The 14,248-nt window shown below is 39.1% G+C and overlaps 1 protein-coding gene across 7 annotated transcripts in view; it reads right to left on the bottom strand.

The window, feature by feature from the left end:
• Window positions 1-14,248, bottom strand: part of APC (APC regulator of Wnt signaling pathway) — a 147,630-nt gene that overhangs the window by 41,875 nt on the left and 91,507 nt on the right. For 3 of the 7 annotated variants that reach the window (XM_087958053.1, XM_026673237.2, XM_087958052.1), the window contains exons 4-7: window positions 6,290-6,374; window positions 3,176-3,377; window positions 1,004-1,112; window positions 578-679 (exon numbers count right to left, since the gene is read on the bottom strand). In XM_087958053.1, the coding sequence (XP_087814179.1) occupies window positions 578-679; window positions 1,004-1,112; window positions 3,176-3,377; window positions 6,290-6,374 (498 nt within the window). Of the gene's footprint in view, window positions 1-577; window positions 692-1,003; window positions 1,113-3,175; window positions 3,378-6,289; window positions 6,375-14,248 lie in introns of all 7 variants that reach the window. The other 4 variants (XM_087958051.1, XM_026673209.2, XM_026673223.2 and 1 more) reach the window with 2 other exon arrangements.

Genomic DNA, 14,248 nt, shown 5'->3' on the forward strand with positions numbered 1-14,248 from the left:
TAGACACAGGATAACACAATTCAGGTTCCTTTTTAAGACTTAACCTTTCCCCCAAAGAGAAAGCCTCATGTTCCCACTGACTATAGATTCCATAGACTCATTTTTGGGATTAATCCTGTCATTCTTCTGTATGAAAGAAAATAAGCATTTAAACTAAGAAATCCAGTGGCTCCTTGATCTCTCTTGCTGTACATATCACAGAGATCTTATGTCTCCTGGTTTATCTCTCTTTGGTAAGAAAAGTGAGAAAAGGAATTGCAGGGAACAGATAGACAAAAGTACTAAGCAGAGAAAAATTGTGAAACTTTGGAAGCAGATGCATGAAGAAAAATAAGCAATGTATTTTACTTTTCTTTGAGTGTGCAGTCAGTTCATACTACGTCAATATTATATTATATTAAATATCACTGTTTCTGTTCTCAGTTTTTTGAATAAATTGTTAAACGTACTGCATAATTATTAAACATATCATTTGAAAACAAAGACACTTTCTCAAGCAGCTTTAAATACACAAAACACAGGTACATCTTTGAATTGTTGCTAAATTTTTACTGAATTGATGTGCAGACGAGATTACCTGCGCTCTCTTCTCCATGTCCTGACATGTACCAAGTTGTTCTTCCATGGCAGCTCTGATCTGTCTTGCCTCATATTCCAATTGCCTTCTATTCATGTCAGTCTGCAATGAAAACTAAAAATATAGGAAATACAATAATCCCAATTAAGAATGCTAATATTCCACAATAAACTAAGGAAATTTAATTATGTGAATGTACTGTTCATAAAAAATTAAAGTTAATGTCATTTTCCCAACATGACATACACAGATACACAAAAAGACTGAGAAAATCTATAAACATGAAGAGTCTTAAAAAAATATTTCCAATATATTTATGTAGACTTTAGTCTTGTCCTCAAAAAAAACTGAAATAATGACATATTTCAACTGGTATATTTTGATTTAAATAATACTTATTACATATGTATAGCTGTTACCACTTACATTTTCAGTAAGAGGAAGACTATCTATCCTTTTAGTCAAATTCTGAAGCTGAGCATAATACCAGTCTTTTTCTTTTTCTTCCTTTTCAAGCTCAGCAAGCAAAAGAGATCTGGAGATGAAGAAACAAGTATTTATTATTTATTATTCTACATTAGCCAATATATAACAGGTAATATTTATACGAGTGAATCATTTTTCATTTTCATAATCATCCATGAGCTTCTCTAAGATGAGTTCAGTTTAGTTTAGTGTCATTGCACCTCGTACAACGAAATCAAACACCATCTTCAGTGCACATCATGACCATGACCATCAAAATACACACAAACACACATCTTTCACCCTCCACACATTGAACCGAAAACCCCTTACACTGCACCAACACTGCACTATACAGCAGAATTCAAAAGAGCTACTACCCTGGGATAGAAGCTATTTTTTCGCCTATTTGTCCTTGTTTTTATTATTCTGTACCGTCTGCCAGATAGTAATAGTTCAAAAAAAGGGTTCCCAGGATGAGATGGATCTTTGAGAATGTTTTGAACTTTCTTAAGGCAGCGGGAGCTATAAAGTGCTTCCAAAGAGGGGAGAGGGCAATAATGATCTTCTGGGCAATGACGTTAACCTTCTGTAGTGCTTTCCTATCTGCCACTGTGCAATTGGCAAACCATACAGAGGTGCAGTAAGTTAAAATACTCTCTATGGTGCAGCGGTAGAAGGTCACCAGCAGTTTTTCATTTAGTTGTTGTTTTCTGAGAAGTTTCAGGTAGTTCAATCTCTGCTGGGCCCTTTTGACCAGTACTGCAATATGAGCACCCCAGGTCAGGTCCTCTTTTATAGTAACAGAAACTTAAAACTGGCCACTTGCTCCACTTGGTCTCCATTGATAAGCAACGGCTGGATGTCTGATCTGTTCCTTTTACAATCCACTATAAGCTCCTTGGTCTTATTGGTGCTGAGGATCAAGTTATTGTCTCCACACCACGAAAACAATCGGTCCACCTCATCTCGGTAGGCAGACTCATCCCCCCCGGAGATGAGTCCCACCACTGTTGTATCATCTGCAAATTTAGCAATAGTATTACTAGCATGAGTGGGAATGCAGTCATGCACATAAAGAATATAGAGTAAGGGACTCAACACGCAACCCTGTGGTGTACCAGTGTTAAAAATAAGGGCTGAAGAGGTATGATTACCTAATCTGACTGTCTGTGAATGGCCAGACAGGAAATCCATAATCCAAAGGCAGACTGAATAAGAAAGGCCAAGGTCCAGAACTTTAGACACTAAGTTTAGACATGAGCCAGTGAGATTCATAGTGCAGAGTACAGATTTAAATGTACTCTCACTTCAACCCAAATCCAATAATCTATCACTTATGCTTACCTCATTCTCCTCTTAACTGAATGTTGCCTCATCTTGTACTACCTTGATCTGAGGTTCTCTTGACAGTGCTGTAGATTTATTTGGATTGATACATTCTGATTTGTTGTTAGTGTAACAATATCAAATATGTAGTTAGGGGATACTAATTTAAAAATTAGAGAAGACTATCTTAAATTTTACATTTTCATAATGTCTTTTTATCTACAGTTTAATAACTTATCTTTCAAGTGGAAGATAATAGATGTTTCACAGCTGCTCAGAATTTCAACAATACATAATATTCATACTTATTCAGCATGTGAAAAATTCAGAAAATGCCTACGTTGACTCTACTGGTGTGTCATTTCCCACCCCACCCCCGACGAAAGCCCTCCGGATTTCCTCTCTTCCAACCTCTCCTTTCCTCCAGACCCTCTGGAAGTCACTCCAAAGAGCCCTGCTCTTGTAGGGTTTCTGGAGCCTCAGAAAATTGTGCACGAATGCTTCCTCAATTTTCAGACACCAAAGGGTTGTCATAGATTTGCCATCACTGGCACAGAAGCATAATTAGCTGCACATCTAATCCACAGCATCCAACTTAGATAAACCCTATTTATGCAAGAAACTTCATTAACACAACTTGAAACATACATTTTCAGACTTGGGGAAATTATAAATAAGATTTCTTCAACATGCCAGAAATAAATATGTTTGTGTGGTCTATAGGGAGGAAGGATGGGTGGAAGGGAGGGAGGGAGGGAGGGAGGGGAGGAAGAAGGAAAATATATATCTGAAATTAAAAATTACCTTTCTTTCTCTAGCTCTTCTAGATAACCAGTGCTTTCTCTACTTCCGTTCATAAAACCTCTTCTGGGAAATGATCCCATGGGAACAGGACTGCATTCACCTGATCGACTGGAAACTGATCCTTCTCTGCTTCCGTATGAACGCATGGATATCTTTGGCCTTAGCTTCACTCCAGGGAAGTTATTGCTATCCAAATTCAGTTCTGAGCAGAAACAAAGAAAATTGTTGAGTTAACAAGAAAAAAGTCTTATATGATTTTTAAAATTATTATTATGCCATTCCCTGTTCAGGTAAGGAATATTATTCAAAAGGCAGAAAAAGAATATAGGTAGTTCTTGAGTCACAAACATAATGGCGCATGCCCATTATGGTAGGAAGTTGTGGCAGCCATTACGTCAAGAGGCCACGTGTTTTTGTCACTTACAACCTCATTCCTGCTCTCCTAATGTGGTTGTTAAACAAATGCATGGGTTGTTAATCAGAGGTGCCTCGGGGGGAGGTCCTAGGAAGCACATAGGCCCTGCCCAAGATCTCCCAAGACCTCCCCCAACCCCTGCGGCATCCTGTGCTCTGCTACTTGCTCAATGGAGTCCCTTCCATCCACTGGGCCCCACTCTCTTCCTCATCCCGCATGAGCCAATGAGCATTTACCTTTCAATGATCTCTGGAGCTTGAGTTAGGAAAGGAGGGCAGGCCACTCCATTGCTAGGCTGCGTGGCACAATCTCAGAAATGGCAACATTTTCTGAGTGCCTACAATTCAATGCAGAATGCAGCTGCGGAATGCTGTGGAATGCTATTCCATTACTGGGGTACACAACATGATCCTGGAAGCACCTGCCATTTTCCGGGTTGCCACAATTCAATGCAGCTGTTCAGAAAATGGCAGTCTCCACAAAGATTGTACTATGCGACCCATCAATCGAGTGTCCTGTTCTCTTTCTTAACCCAAGCTCTGCAGATCTTTGAAAGATAAATAAGAAGGGGGGCGGGGACCCACGGACTGCAAGGACTGGGGAGCATTGCAGAGTGCATGATGTTGGCTATAAGGGTGAATGACTATGGGGGAGTGCTGGCATCTAAAACTTTGGGACTGAGTTGTAAAGTAGTTTTTGGGGATCTGCTGTAACGGTTGCTAAGTGACTGGTCATACGTTGAGGACTACCTGTAAGAAATAAACAACAACAACAAAAACCTCAAGGAACGAAGTAAGGGAAAATAAAAAAATACTGCTAAATCTAGTTTGCCCCAGCATTTTCTTTATCTTTCTATGCCTTCCTGTCCTTGAAAACAATCCTTCTACCACGCCCATGGACTGGCTAAGTCATACACTGCCTTTTTTCTTTAAACGCTTCAATATTCATCTTTCTCTCAACCATTCTGTAATTTGAACACACATTTTTTCATTCAGCACCATTCTTCCCCCTATTTTATTATTTCCTTCTAGGTACCCATTTGTATTGCATTCAAATATTCATTTCTTAACAAGAATTCACTCCCTACACAAAGTCATCTGTCTTCACACTACCTCTACCGTTCTTTGCCATTCTTTTTATTGCATAAGCTTTGACAAATTATTGAAACAGAAATAACATAAGAACACTGGAAAGATACTATTACCACTAGCTATTTACTAGTATTTGTATCTCTTAAAAATTTCTCCAGCTATTTCTCCGACTTTAGGAAATATTATATCTAGATATACCAGTTTATCTACTTGTTCCAGTTTGTCAGTACAGTTTGGTGAATTTTTCCTCAAAATAAAAAGATAAAAGTAGGCAATAAATCTTCTACCCTGTTTCCCTGAAAATAAGATCCATCCCAAAAACAAGCCCTAACCTGATTTTTTTGGGGGTGGGCCTAATATAAACCCTACCCCGAAAATAAAATAAGCCCGGGGGAAGAGCATGGCCAGCATGAGAGGTGGCGAGCGTGAGGGGTGCGATGGAGTCAGGCAGCAGCCACAACACAAATACCAATAAGTCTTGGCAGGGGAGGGGAGAAGACAGGTGATCCGGACGTGTTGTGTAGCTGCCTGACTCATAAGAGGCTTGTGGGAGGATTGCGTGGTAGCAGGTGGAACAGGTGGAGGCAGAGGCATGGAGGAGGCAGGTGATCCCGATGCCCCATGCAGGTGTTTGCTCAGCATGGCTGAAGGAAAGCCAAGACAGTGGGACAGAGTGGGCGGAGCATTGGGATTGCCTCTACCTCCACCTGGCTCTGCTTCACTTTTCGCCCAGAGGGAGATGAAGCTTTGTCTATTTGCAAAGGGGATGCTTTGAAATGGAGCTAATCGCTTTGCAAGAAGACAAAGCTTCATTTCCCTCTGAGTGAAAAGTGTTTGTGCAGCTATCACCGCCCCACCCTCTCAATCCCACTGTCTGCATGCCCATGGCCTCAATCGGGGCCAAGTTCTCAGCACATCTTGGCCTCCATCTGCCCTGCCAGGAGGGTAAAGAGCTCCTGCAAAGCTAGCAGCAGCATGGGCAGCTGCTTGATGGCCAGCATGGCACCCGCTGTGGCTAAGTGCCCCAGCAGCACCTGGTCCAGAAGGCAGGGTGGGTGGAGGCCGGGACATGCTGAGAGCTTGGTTTGTTGCAGCCGCAGGCAAGGAGACCGTGGGATGGAGAGGGCGAGGCCAATAGTAGCTGCATTCCCATTCCCTTTGACCCCCGCGCTTGCTGTCTCCTGCGCTTAAAAAAAAAGACCTCAAGCCCAAAAGAAAATAAGACCAGGTCTTATTTTCAGGGAAACATGGTAATACTTCCTCAAGACAGAATATTTTCCTACTAAATTAAAATTAGTATCAATTAGGATTAGAATAATTCAGCTCTTTTCCCTTCTACTAAATAGTATTTTATTAGAAATCTTACAAAAAATTGTGAAAAATATTTTCAAGTTGCAAGAATGGGAATTTATTCAGTATTAAATATTACTATGTCTAAACATATACACTTGTAACTATGAAAGTTAAATTGCCAGCGTTTTCATATTTGGGTGATAATTTGAAAAACTTTTTTTGGGCGAGGGGAAATGGCTTGCAATGTTCACCCTCACAAAAATAATTCATGGAAAATATTTGCTTTGCTAACTGGTGTAGCCTTCTTCCATTTACCTTTAAGACGTTCCAGCAAATCAATCTGACCAGATGAAGCCATTGCTTCATCTTCAATACTTCCTTGCAATTGCTTCAATACCTCCTGGAATATAAGGAATGGTATTATTTTAAAAAATTGAGCAAGAATGAAATATAAAGGTTACTGTTTTGTAGTGTACCCACTTTCAAACATATCTATTGAATTAGGTAAGAACATGTACATAATTTAGAAAGAGGAATTAGATAATAGAAAATGCTGCACATCTTTAATTCCCAATAGCTATTATTTATTTTTTAGTACAAATTGATATTTTTTCAAGAAATGTATATATGACATCTTAATACTTCTACAACATGTAGTGTGTACATTAGAATAAGCATTGTGCTTTTAGAATAAAAGATTAATTCGTGTGCATATTATGAAATTCTATTAATATGTTAAAATAAAAATTATTGTACTCAATTGCTAATTAAAATATAGAAAATAGTAATGGGAACACTTAGATTTTGAGTTATAGTTTGGATCTTATGTTGTTTTAATTTATGACATGAACATATCTCTGCTTCAAGTCTATGTTAACATATGATAACAGGACTTCAAGATGGCCAGCTATTTGACTCCTGTCATCAAACCTTTCTTTTAGTTGACATCTTGATTATGTCATAGGATGTTGAAGGCATTGAGCATAATCTTTTTTGGTGCTTTTAAAAATATTTAAAAATATGAATTCATAAAATTGTTCATTCTGTTTTGTTCACAGAAGATGCAGCTACCAATCAACAGTGTTTTCTTCCTTTCTGTAGCAAGTCCATGTATCACAGACCATTCAATTCCTATGGGTACCTTAATTTCAGAAAAGGTGTTTGAAAAAAGCACAGCTGCTTTGTGATCAAAAGCTATTTTGGAACCTTCATGAAGCGGCAGCCCTACACACATCCCTAAATGATGCACAACTAGTAATTAAAAATGAGCTGTGATAATATACTGCATATTGACATACATTTTAATCTCTATATATGCAGTGTGTTCTCTTCTTGTTAGGTATATGATCACCAGATTTAACGTCCAAAGCACATATTTCAAATCTGATGCCTCATTCCTGATGCTGAACACCTGGTCAATTAAGTAGGTATTGTTTCAAAAACTGAATTACATCCATACAATGATTTTTCTATAAAGTTTGCTTGGCAATTAATATTTTTTTCATGAGGATACCCAGTATTATCTTCTATTGAAACAGTGTTTTGCTGCCAATGCTTCAAATCCGGGAAATTTGGGGTGAAATTGCTTAATAAATGCTGCAAGAAAGACAAGAGTATATCCTGTAACTCTTGCAGAGCACAAATAAAAATTCAGAAAATAACTACAGTACTGAGCAGTGATTTAAAAAAACCCTAATCTTTTGTTACAGAGCAAGGAATCTTATAGGTTCAATGCTACATGACTAAGAAATTTGGGGTATATGGGGTATAATTTTGACATACAGCTACCAAACCACCTTCTGCCTTCTTTTCAACTTCAGAATAAAGAAGGGTGAGATGGAGATTATAATACAGTTGTAATCGGCCCTTACATTTGATTGCTCAGTCCCTATTTCTGCATATTTAAAATAAGGATCCTATTAAATGAGTACTTAGAACTCTGAGGAAGCAAGGAATGGCAGACAAAATCAAGGAATGACAGTGGCCCTCTGATAAAGAGAAGGGAAGAAAAATTGACTCTGGGTAGTCCCTGCCACTTCTTGATGGCTGAATTCCTTCTCTCCACCACTTCACCATCCATGGGGATAGAAATGCTGTGTCTGTGATAGCTAAAACCAAAGTTAGGCAATCTATTATCAACTGAGGGGGCACACTTAAAAAAAATTGAGGAGGGGCAAGTGCTATTTTATTGGAGAAGTAAGATTTGACAGTTATATCATGAAATTAAGTGTGTCTGGGATTTTCTGGACTGAGTTTTGGATGTTTAGTTTACTTTAGTTTATTGTCACTGCATCTCATACAATTAAATTAAATGCTATCTTACTGCACATTATAATTATAAAAATAAACACACATTCTTCACATTCAATACAACTAAATTGAAAACCCATTAATATTGCACTATGCCAGTGGTGGCTAACCTTTTTGGGTTCCTGTGCACACTTGAGCTCGCATGCCAGCACCCAGAAGGCAATGTGCGCCCCTCACGCCCCCTACGCATGCACACGCAATAACCCCACCCCTGCCACCCCCTTTCCTGCAGTGCGCCTCACCGCTGATTTTTGGTCAGTTTGAGGCCTTTATCGCCCTCCCAGAGGCTTCAGGAAGGCTTCTGCAGGCTTTTCAGGCTGAAAACTAGGCCCGTTTCGTCACTTCTGGCATTTCTAGAAAAACAGGAAGTGATAAAACGGGCCTAGTTTTTGTCCTGAAAAGCCTGCAGAAGCCTTCCTGAAGCCTCTGGGAGGCCGAAAAAGGCCTCAAACCAGCTGAAAATCAGCTGAGGAGCATGCATGCGCAGTGAGGTAAGTTTTGCCTGCAGATCACATGCCAGCACAAATGGCTCTGTGTGCCACCTGTGGCGCGCATGCCATAGGTTTGCCATCATGGCACTATACAGTAGAATTCAGCATAGTTACTGCCCTGGGATAGAAGCCGTTTTTCAGCCTATTTATCCTTGTTTTTTATTATCCTGTATTATCTGCCAGTAGGGACATGGTAGCTCAGTAACTAAGAAGCTGAGCTTGTCAATCAGAAAGGTCGGCAGTTCAAATCCCTAGCACCGCAGAACAGAGTGAGCTCCCGTTACTTGTCCCAGCTTCTGCCAACCTAACAGTTTGAAAGCATGTAAAAATTCAAGTAGAAAAATAGGGACCACCCTGGTGGGAAGGTAACAGCGTTCCGTGCGCCTTTGGCATTTAGTCATGCCGGCCACATGACCACGGAGACGTCTTTGGATAGCGCTGGCACTTCAGCTTTGTAACAGAGATGTGCACCGCCCCCTAGAACTAGAAACGACTAGTACGTATGTGCGAAGGAAACCTTTACATTACCATCTGCCAGATGCTAATAGTTCAAAAAAAGGGTGCTCAGGATGAGATGGATCTTTAAGAATGTTTTGAACTTTCTTAAGGAAGCGGGAGCTATAAAGCTCTTCCAAAGAGGGGAGAAGGCAACCCATGATCCTCTGGGCAATGACATTGATCCTCTGGAATGCTGTCCTATCTGCCACTGGGCAATTGGCAAATCATACACAGGTGCAGTAAGTTAAAATACTCTCTCTGGTGTAGTGGTAGAAGGTCACCAGCAGTGCTGCAATGTGAGTGCCACAAGTGAGGTCCTCTTTTATGATAACACCCTTTTGTCTCTTTTCCATGCTTGTTGTATGTCTCTTTTCTATGCTTGTTGTACCTAATTTAGAGTCTTATAATTTGATTTATATGTGCTTTCTATCTTAATTTCAGAAACAGAAACAGAAAGGGATGTATAAAGGCACAATTGAAGGATGCATTAAGTCCTGGATCCAGTGGTTGCTCACTGCTTATATACACCCAGATCATTCTATATTTTCTGGAGGAGCTGTCTGGACTATTAAACAGACCTTAATGAATTTTATAATCTCAGATTTCTATGTAGGTAGGGCAATAAATTGTTCTGCTGAAGGTTCATCCTCTCAGTTTGAAAATGAGGGCAAGCTGTGAGGAAGTTGGAAGGTTCACTACAATCTTTATGTCAAGTGCCTCAGAGTTTCTTTACACTTTTCTGTATGCAGAATATATCTCCATTACTTTATGATCAGTTATTTGCCTTTCACATCCATATATAGCAATTACTGAGGTCTCTTGGAAATTATAAAGTTATATTCAGCTAATGTCATAATGCAAAATACGTGACAGAATATTACTACAGTGAGGCAAAAAGCAGGCCAGCACATGAGTTTAATCAAAATGCATTATGGTACCTTATATTTAAAAACTTACTATAGTTCAGCATCCATTAGAAAAATAAAGCAATATTTGTCTGTTTTAAAAGATATTAAAAGATAGAATTTAAGTGTAACTTTACAAAGTCAGTACCTCCAACTCAGTGGCTTCTGAATACCAAGAGAGAAAAAACCCTCAGTGCCCAGAAATATTTTTGCCATGTAATGTTCTTAGTGCATTGTGCAACTATATGAGAAGGCAGACAGACAACTTCCCTTAGACCTTTGTATTTTTTAAAGCCCTGACGATAACTTCCTAACTTGGGTACCCTAATCCATTTAAGCATCAGCCTCCCTCACTAGCAGCCACGAAGGAAGGAAGTCCAGGGAGAATTTGGTAGGGGCATACCTACATAAAATAACTAAAAAAGTATGTTGTCATTCTGTCTCATTAGTATTTCAAATAGTTAATGCTAGAAGACAGACTATGAGATACTATGACTTAAATCAATTGTTGAGATTTTGGAGCCTGACCAGAATATAAATCAGCCAGGAAGGTCTCCATTTAAATTATAGAGGTCTTGATTGTAGCTCACCCAAGCCAACCACATAGAATCGAGAGAAACCCTGGATTCTGAGTGAAGGGAGCAGTGGCATTTGGGTATTAGGTTACTGATACTGATAGGTCAATATCATTAGCTACCAGGTGGGGTTAAAGTTGCTTCCAATTATTACATGCATCTGGTGGTACTGTTCTATATAACAGGCAATATATTCATTCCATCACTTCAAAGTTTTCTAATCTGTTTATGCATATTTAAGTGGGGTATAAGTACATTTTTATACATAGTATTGCATGAATAAAAAAGCATTCCATGCGAAGTAGTTGCATTTAATTTATACTAGTGTTTGGCAAGACTATCCACAACTTATTGTTCCAGGAATACGATTTTAAAAACCAGCAGAAAAAGCCGACATGCCTTCATAAAAATTCAGGGCACTTGGTGCTCTCTGAGCTTGGCTGTTTTTTTGCAGGCGTTTCATTACCAAACTAAGTAACATCCTCAGTGCTAACCGGAAATGGGGTTTACTTTCATTTTATATACTAGTGCCTTGATGGTGAACCTATGGCACGTGTGCCAGAAGTGGGATGCAAAGCCACTTCTGCCAGCACGTGAGAAGTCACCTGGAAGAGCCCCACTGTGCATGCGTGCACATTACCCCCAACAGCTGATTGTTGGGTATCTGGCACTCATGTGCGGGGGTGCATGGAAGACATGTGGGGCAGGCCTCGCAAGCATGCACAGATGCACAGCGCATGCAGGGGATCGCACACGCATGTGCAGACATATGGTACACAGGGGATCACATGTACACGTGTAGGCGCAGGGGGGAAATGGTCACATACACATGCGCAGGGGCATGGGGGGGACGTGTGCATTGCCTTCTGGGTGCTGGCATGCAATTTGCGGCATGGGAGCCCAATAAGGTTAGGTACCACTGTACTAGTAGCTTGTCCTGTCAGTATTGGTGTGAGTTTCTTGTACTGTTATTTATTGTTAGCTTGTTTAACTAAAAATAAATAACAGTCCAAGGAACCACCAAGATCACTTCAACCAATACTGACAGAGCAAACCACTAGTATAAAATGATTCCCTATTAGCACTGACAATGTTAACTTAGTTTAGTAATGAAACATCTGCAAGAAAACAATCAAGGTCAGAGAGCACCATGGTTCAACCCTGAGTTACAAATATGCTCTTTTATTGGTACAACATAAAATTCTTGGTAAGGTACTCATGCTGCCTTGCTGATTCTTGCCGTTTACTTACAAAAATGCCATATTGAGAGGAAATTTAATTTTCTTATACTCTAATCCATAGAATTCCTTCATTATTAAGTGATAAAATCTAAGAGTTTGATCTTCAAGGTCTGAAAAGTTAAAAAAAAAAAAAGCCAATGAAGCTTCATACAGTCCTACCAAATTGGGGCTTAAAATAATGTGTGGAGTAATTTACAAAGAGGAATTCAGGAGCCCACTGAGGCTGTTTCACTTCTAGTCAAGTGCTGGGATTCATATATAATGCTAAAAATATAGTCGTCAAAGGGAGATTAGATATAAATTTGAAAACATAGAAGCTGCAATCCAGCTTCTGGTGGCACTTCTATTGAAGACGGACAGTAGACCGCGATCGAAGATGGACCAAAGACCGCGATCGAAGACGGACCGAAGACCGCAATCGTGCACAGCTTCAATCCATGCTTATCCTGTTGGTGGGTCCCAATGGGACTGGATCCATTTCGGACCCACCTCAGAGGGATGGGGGAAGAGAGGGAGATCGCCAGCCAGGGCAAGGGGAGCCGCATATCCCCTCCCTGGCTAGGTATACTTCCCTTGAAGATAGGAGGTAGCGGCAGTTTTAATGGCTACCCTGAAGACGGAAAGCTTCCAGGACTTAAGTGTGTACTGGAGCAGTGAAGCGGTGAGCGGCATGTAACCAGGCAAAGGATTTTGAACTTTTTTTTTGACAACACCGAGAAACAAAGGAAAGAGCCCTTGTTTAAGAGTGTGGTAGTGGCGAATGGAAAATAAGAGGAAATTATAAGATAAATAAAAAACCAGATTATAAAAGGACTATAACAGAATTAGAGACCAAATTTGAAATAAGATACAGAAATTGGCATTAATTAGGGATTGAATAGAATGCTGGACTTGCCCGGAATTGACTATATTTAAAAGAGCTAATGGTTGAAAATTAGCAGAATTAATACAATTGAAAAGAGAAAAAATAACTTTGAAAAGTGGAAAGTAATGTAGTCTAATCTAATGGTTAAAGGTACTTTTTCTCTTATGATTTCATGGGAAATTACTAGTCTTACAAATGTGTGAATTAGAAATGAAATAAAATAAAAGATTATATTACAACAATAACCCCGGAAGCACCAAAAAAAGGGGGATTGCAGCAAAGGGACAAGCGAAGATAGTATCTTGGGACTGTTTGGTGTTGATTGTGACAAGGAGACAGAAAGATTAACAAGAGGAATTGAGATAAATGGATATTTTTGACAAGTACTAAAAGACTCTGACTTTTAATAAAATAAAGAATAACCCAACTGATTAAAAAAATGGAAGAAATAGGCAAAGAATTCAAGTTGGAACTGCAAACTGTGAGAGGAATGTTAAAAGAAAGAATGGAATTATGTGATATATTGGCAGAAAAATTAATGGCGATGCAGTTCACACAAGATCAAAGAAAATTTAAGGAGGAGGAGTTAAAGGAAGAGGAAAGCAGCTTAGAAGAGCACAAAGAACAAGGGACATTGCAAAAAGACATGAAAGAAATCAAAATTAAGACACTGATGATAGATGTAATAAATAAAAGGGAAAATCCTCCCAAGGTTAAACAAAAGAAGAAGAAGCTGTACAAGAAGAAATTCCAAAAGAGAGAACAGGAAAAATAAGTGATTGGTAGATGAAAATAAAAACAATACTAGAGGAAAAAGAGGAGTTAAGAAGAAAGACCAGAAAAACTTAAAAAAAGGGAAAGCTGGTCAAAATTGTAAGAAAGTATAAGATCGAGAGATTTAGAGATAAGAGTTAAAAATAATATAAAGGGGGGATACCACATAGAAATGTATTTTGATACTTTTTTTAGAAATATAGATTGGGGAGATTTGAAGTTTAAAACTTATTGGGAATTACCTTAAGATTATTATATAATTATATATGAGAAAAATGATGATATATTCAGAGAAATTAAGATGGCTTTATTGTTATCAAATCATATATACACACACACACACACACACACACACACACACACACACACACACACACACACACACATATATATATATATACATACATATATATGTATGGCCTTCAGCTTTGTTCGGGCATTTTCCCACGTCATTATAGTTGTGCTTTTAAAGTTGTAGCTTTAAAATACCCGAACAAAGCTGAAGGCCATACATATATATACACACACACACACACACACACACACACACACACACACATATTTGTTTTCTTACCATACATACATATACATATACGTACATACATACATACATAC

The sequence above is a fragment of the Notechis scutatus genome, chromosome 2 (genome assembly GCF_049901735.1).
Source record: "Notechis scutatus isolate UNSWTSFEM ecotype Mainland chromosome 2, rNotScu1.2, whole genome shotgun sequence".
Lineage (NCBI taxonomy): Eukaryota > Metazoa > Chordata > Lepidosauria > Squamata > Elapidae > Notechis > Notechis scutatus.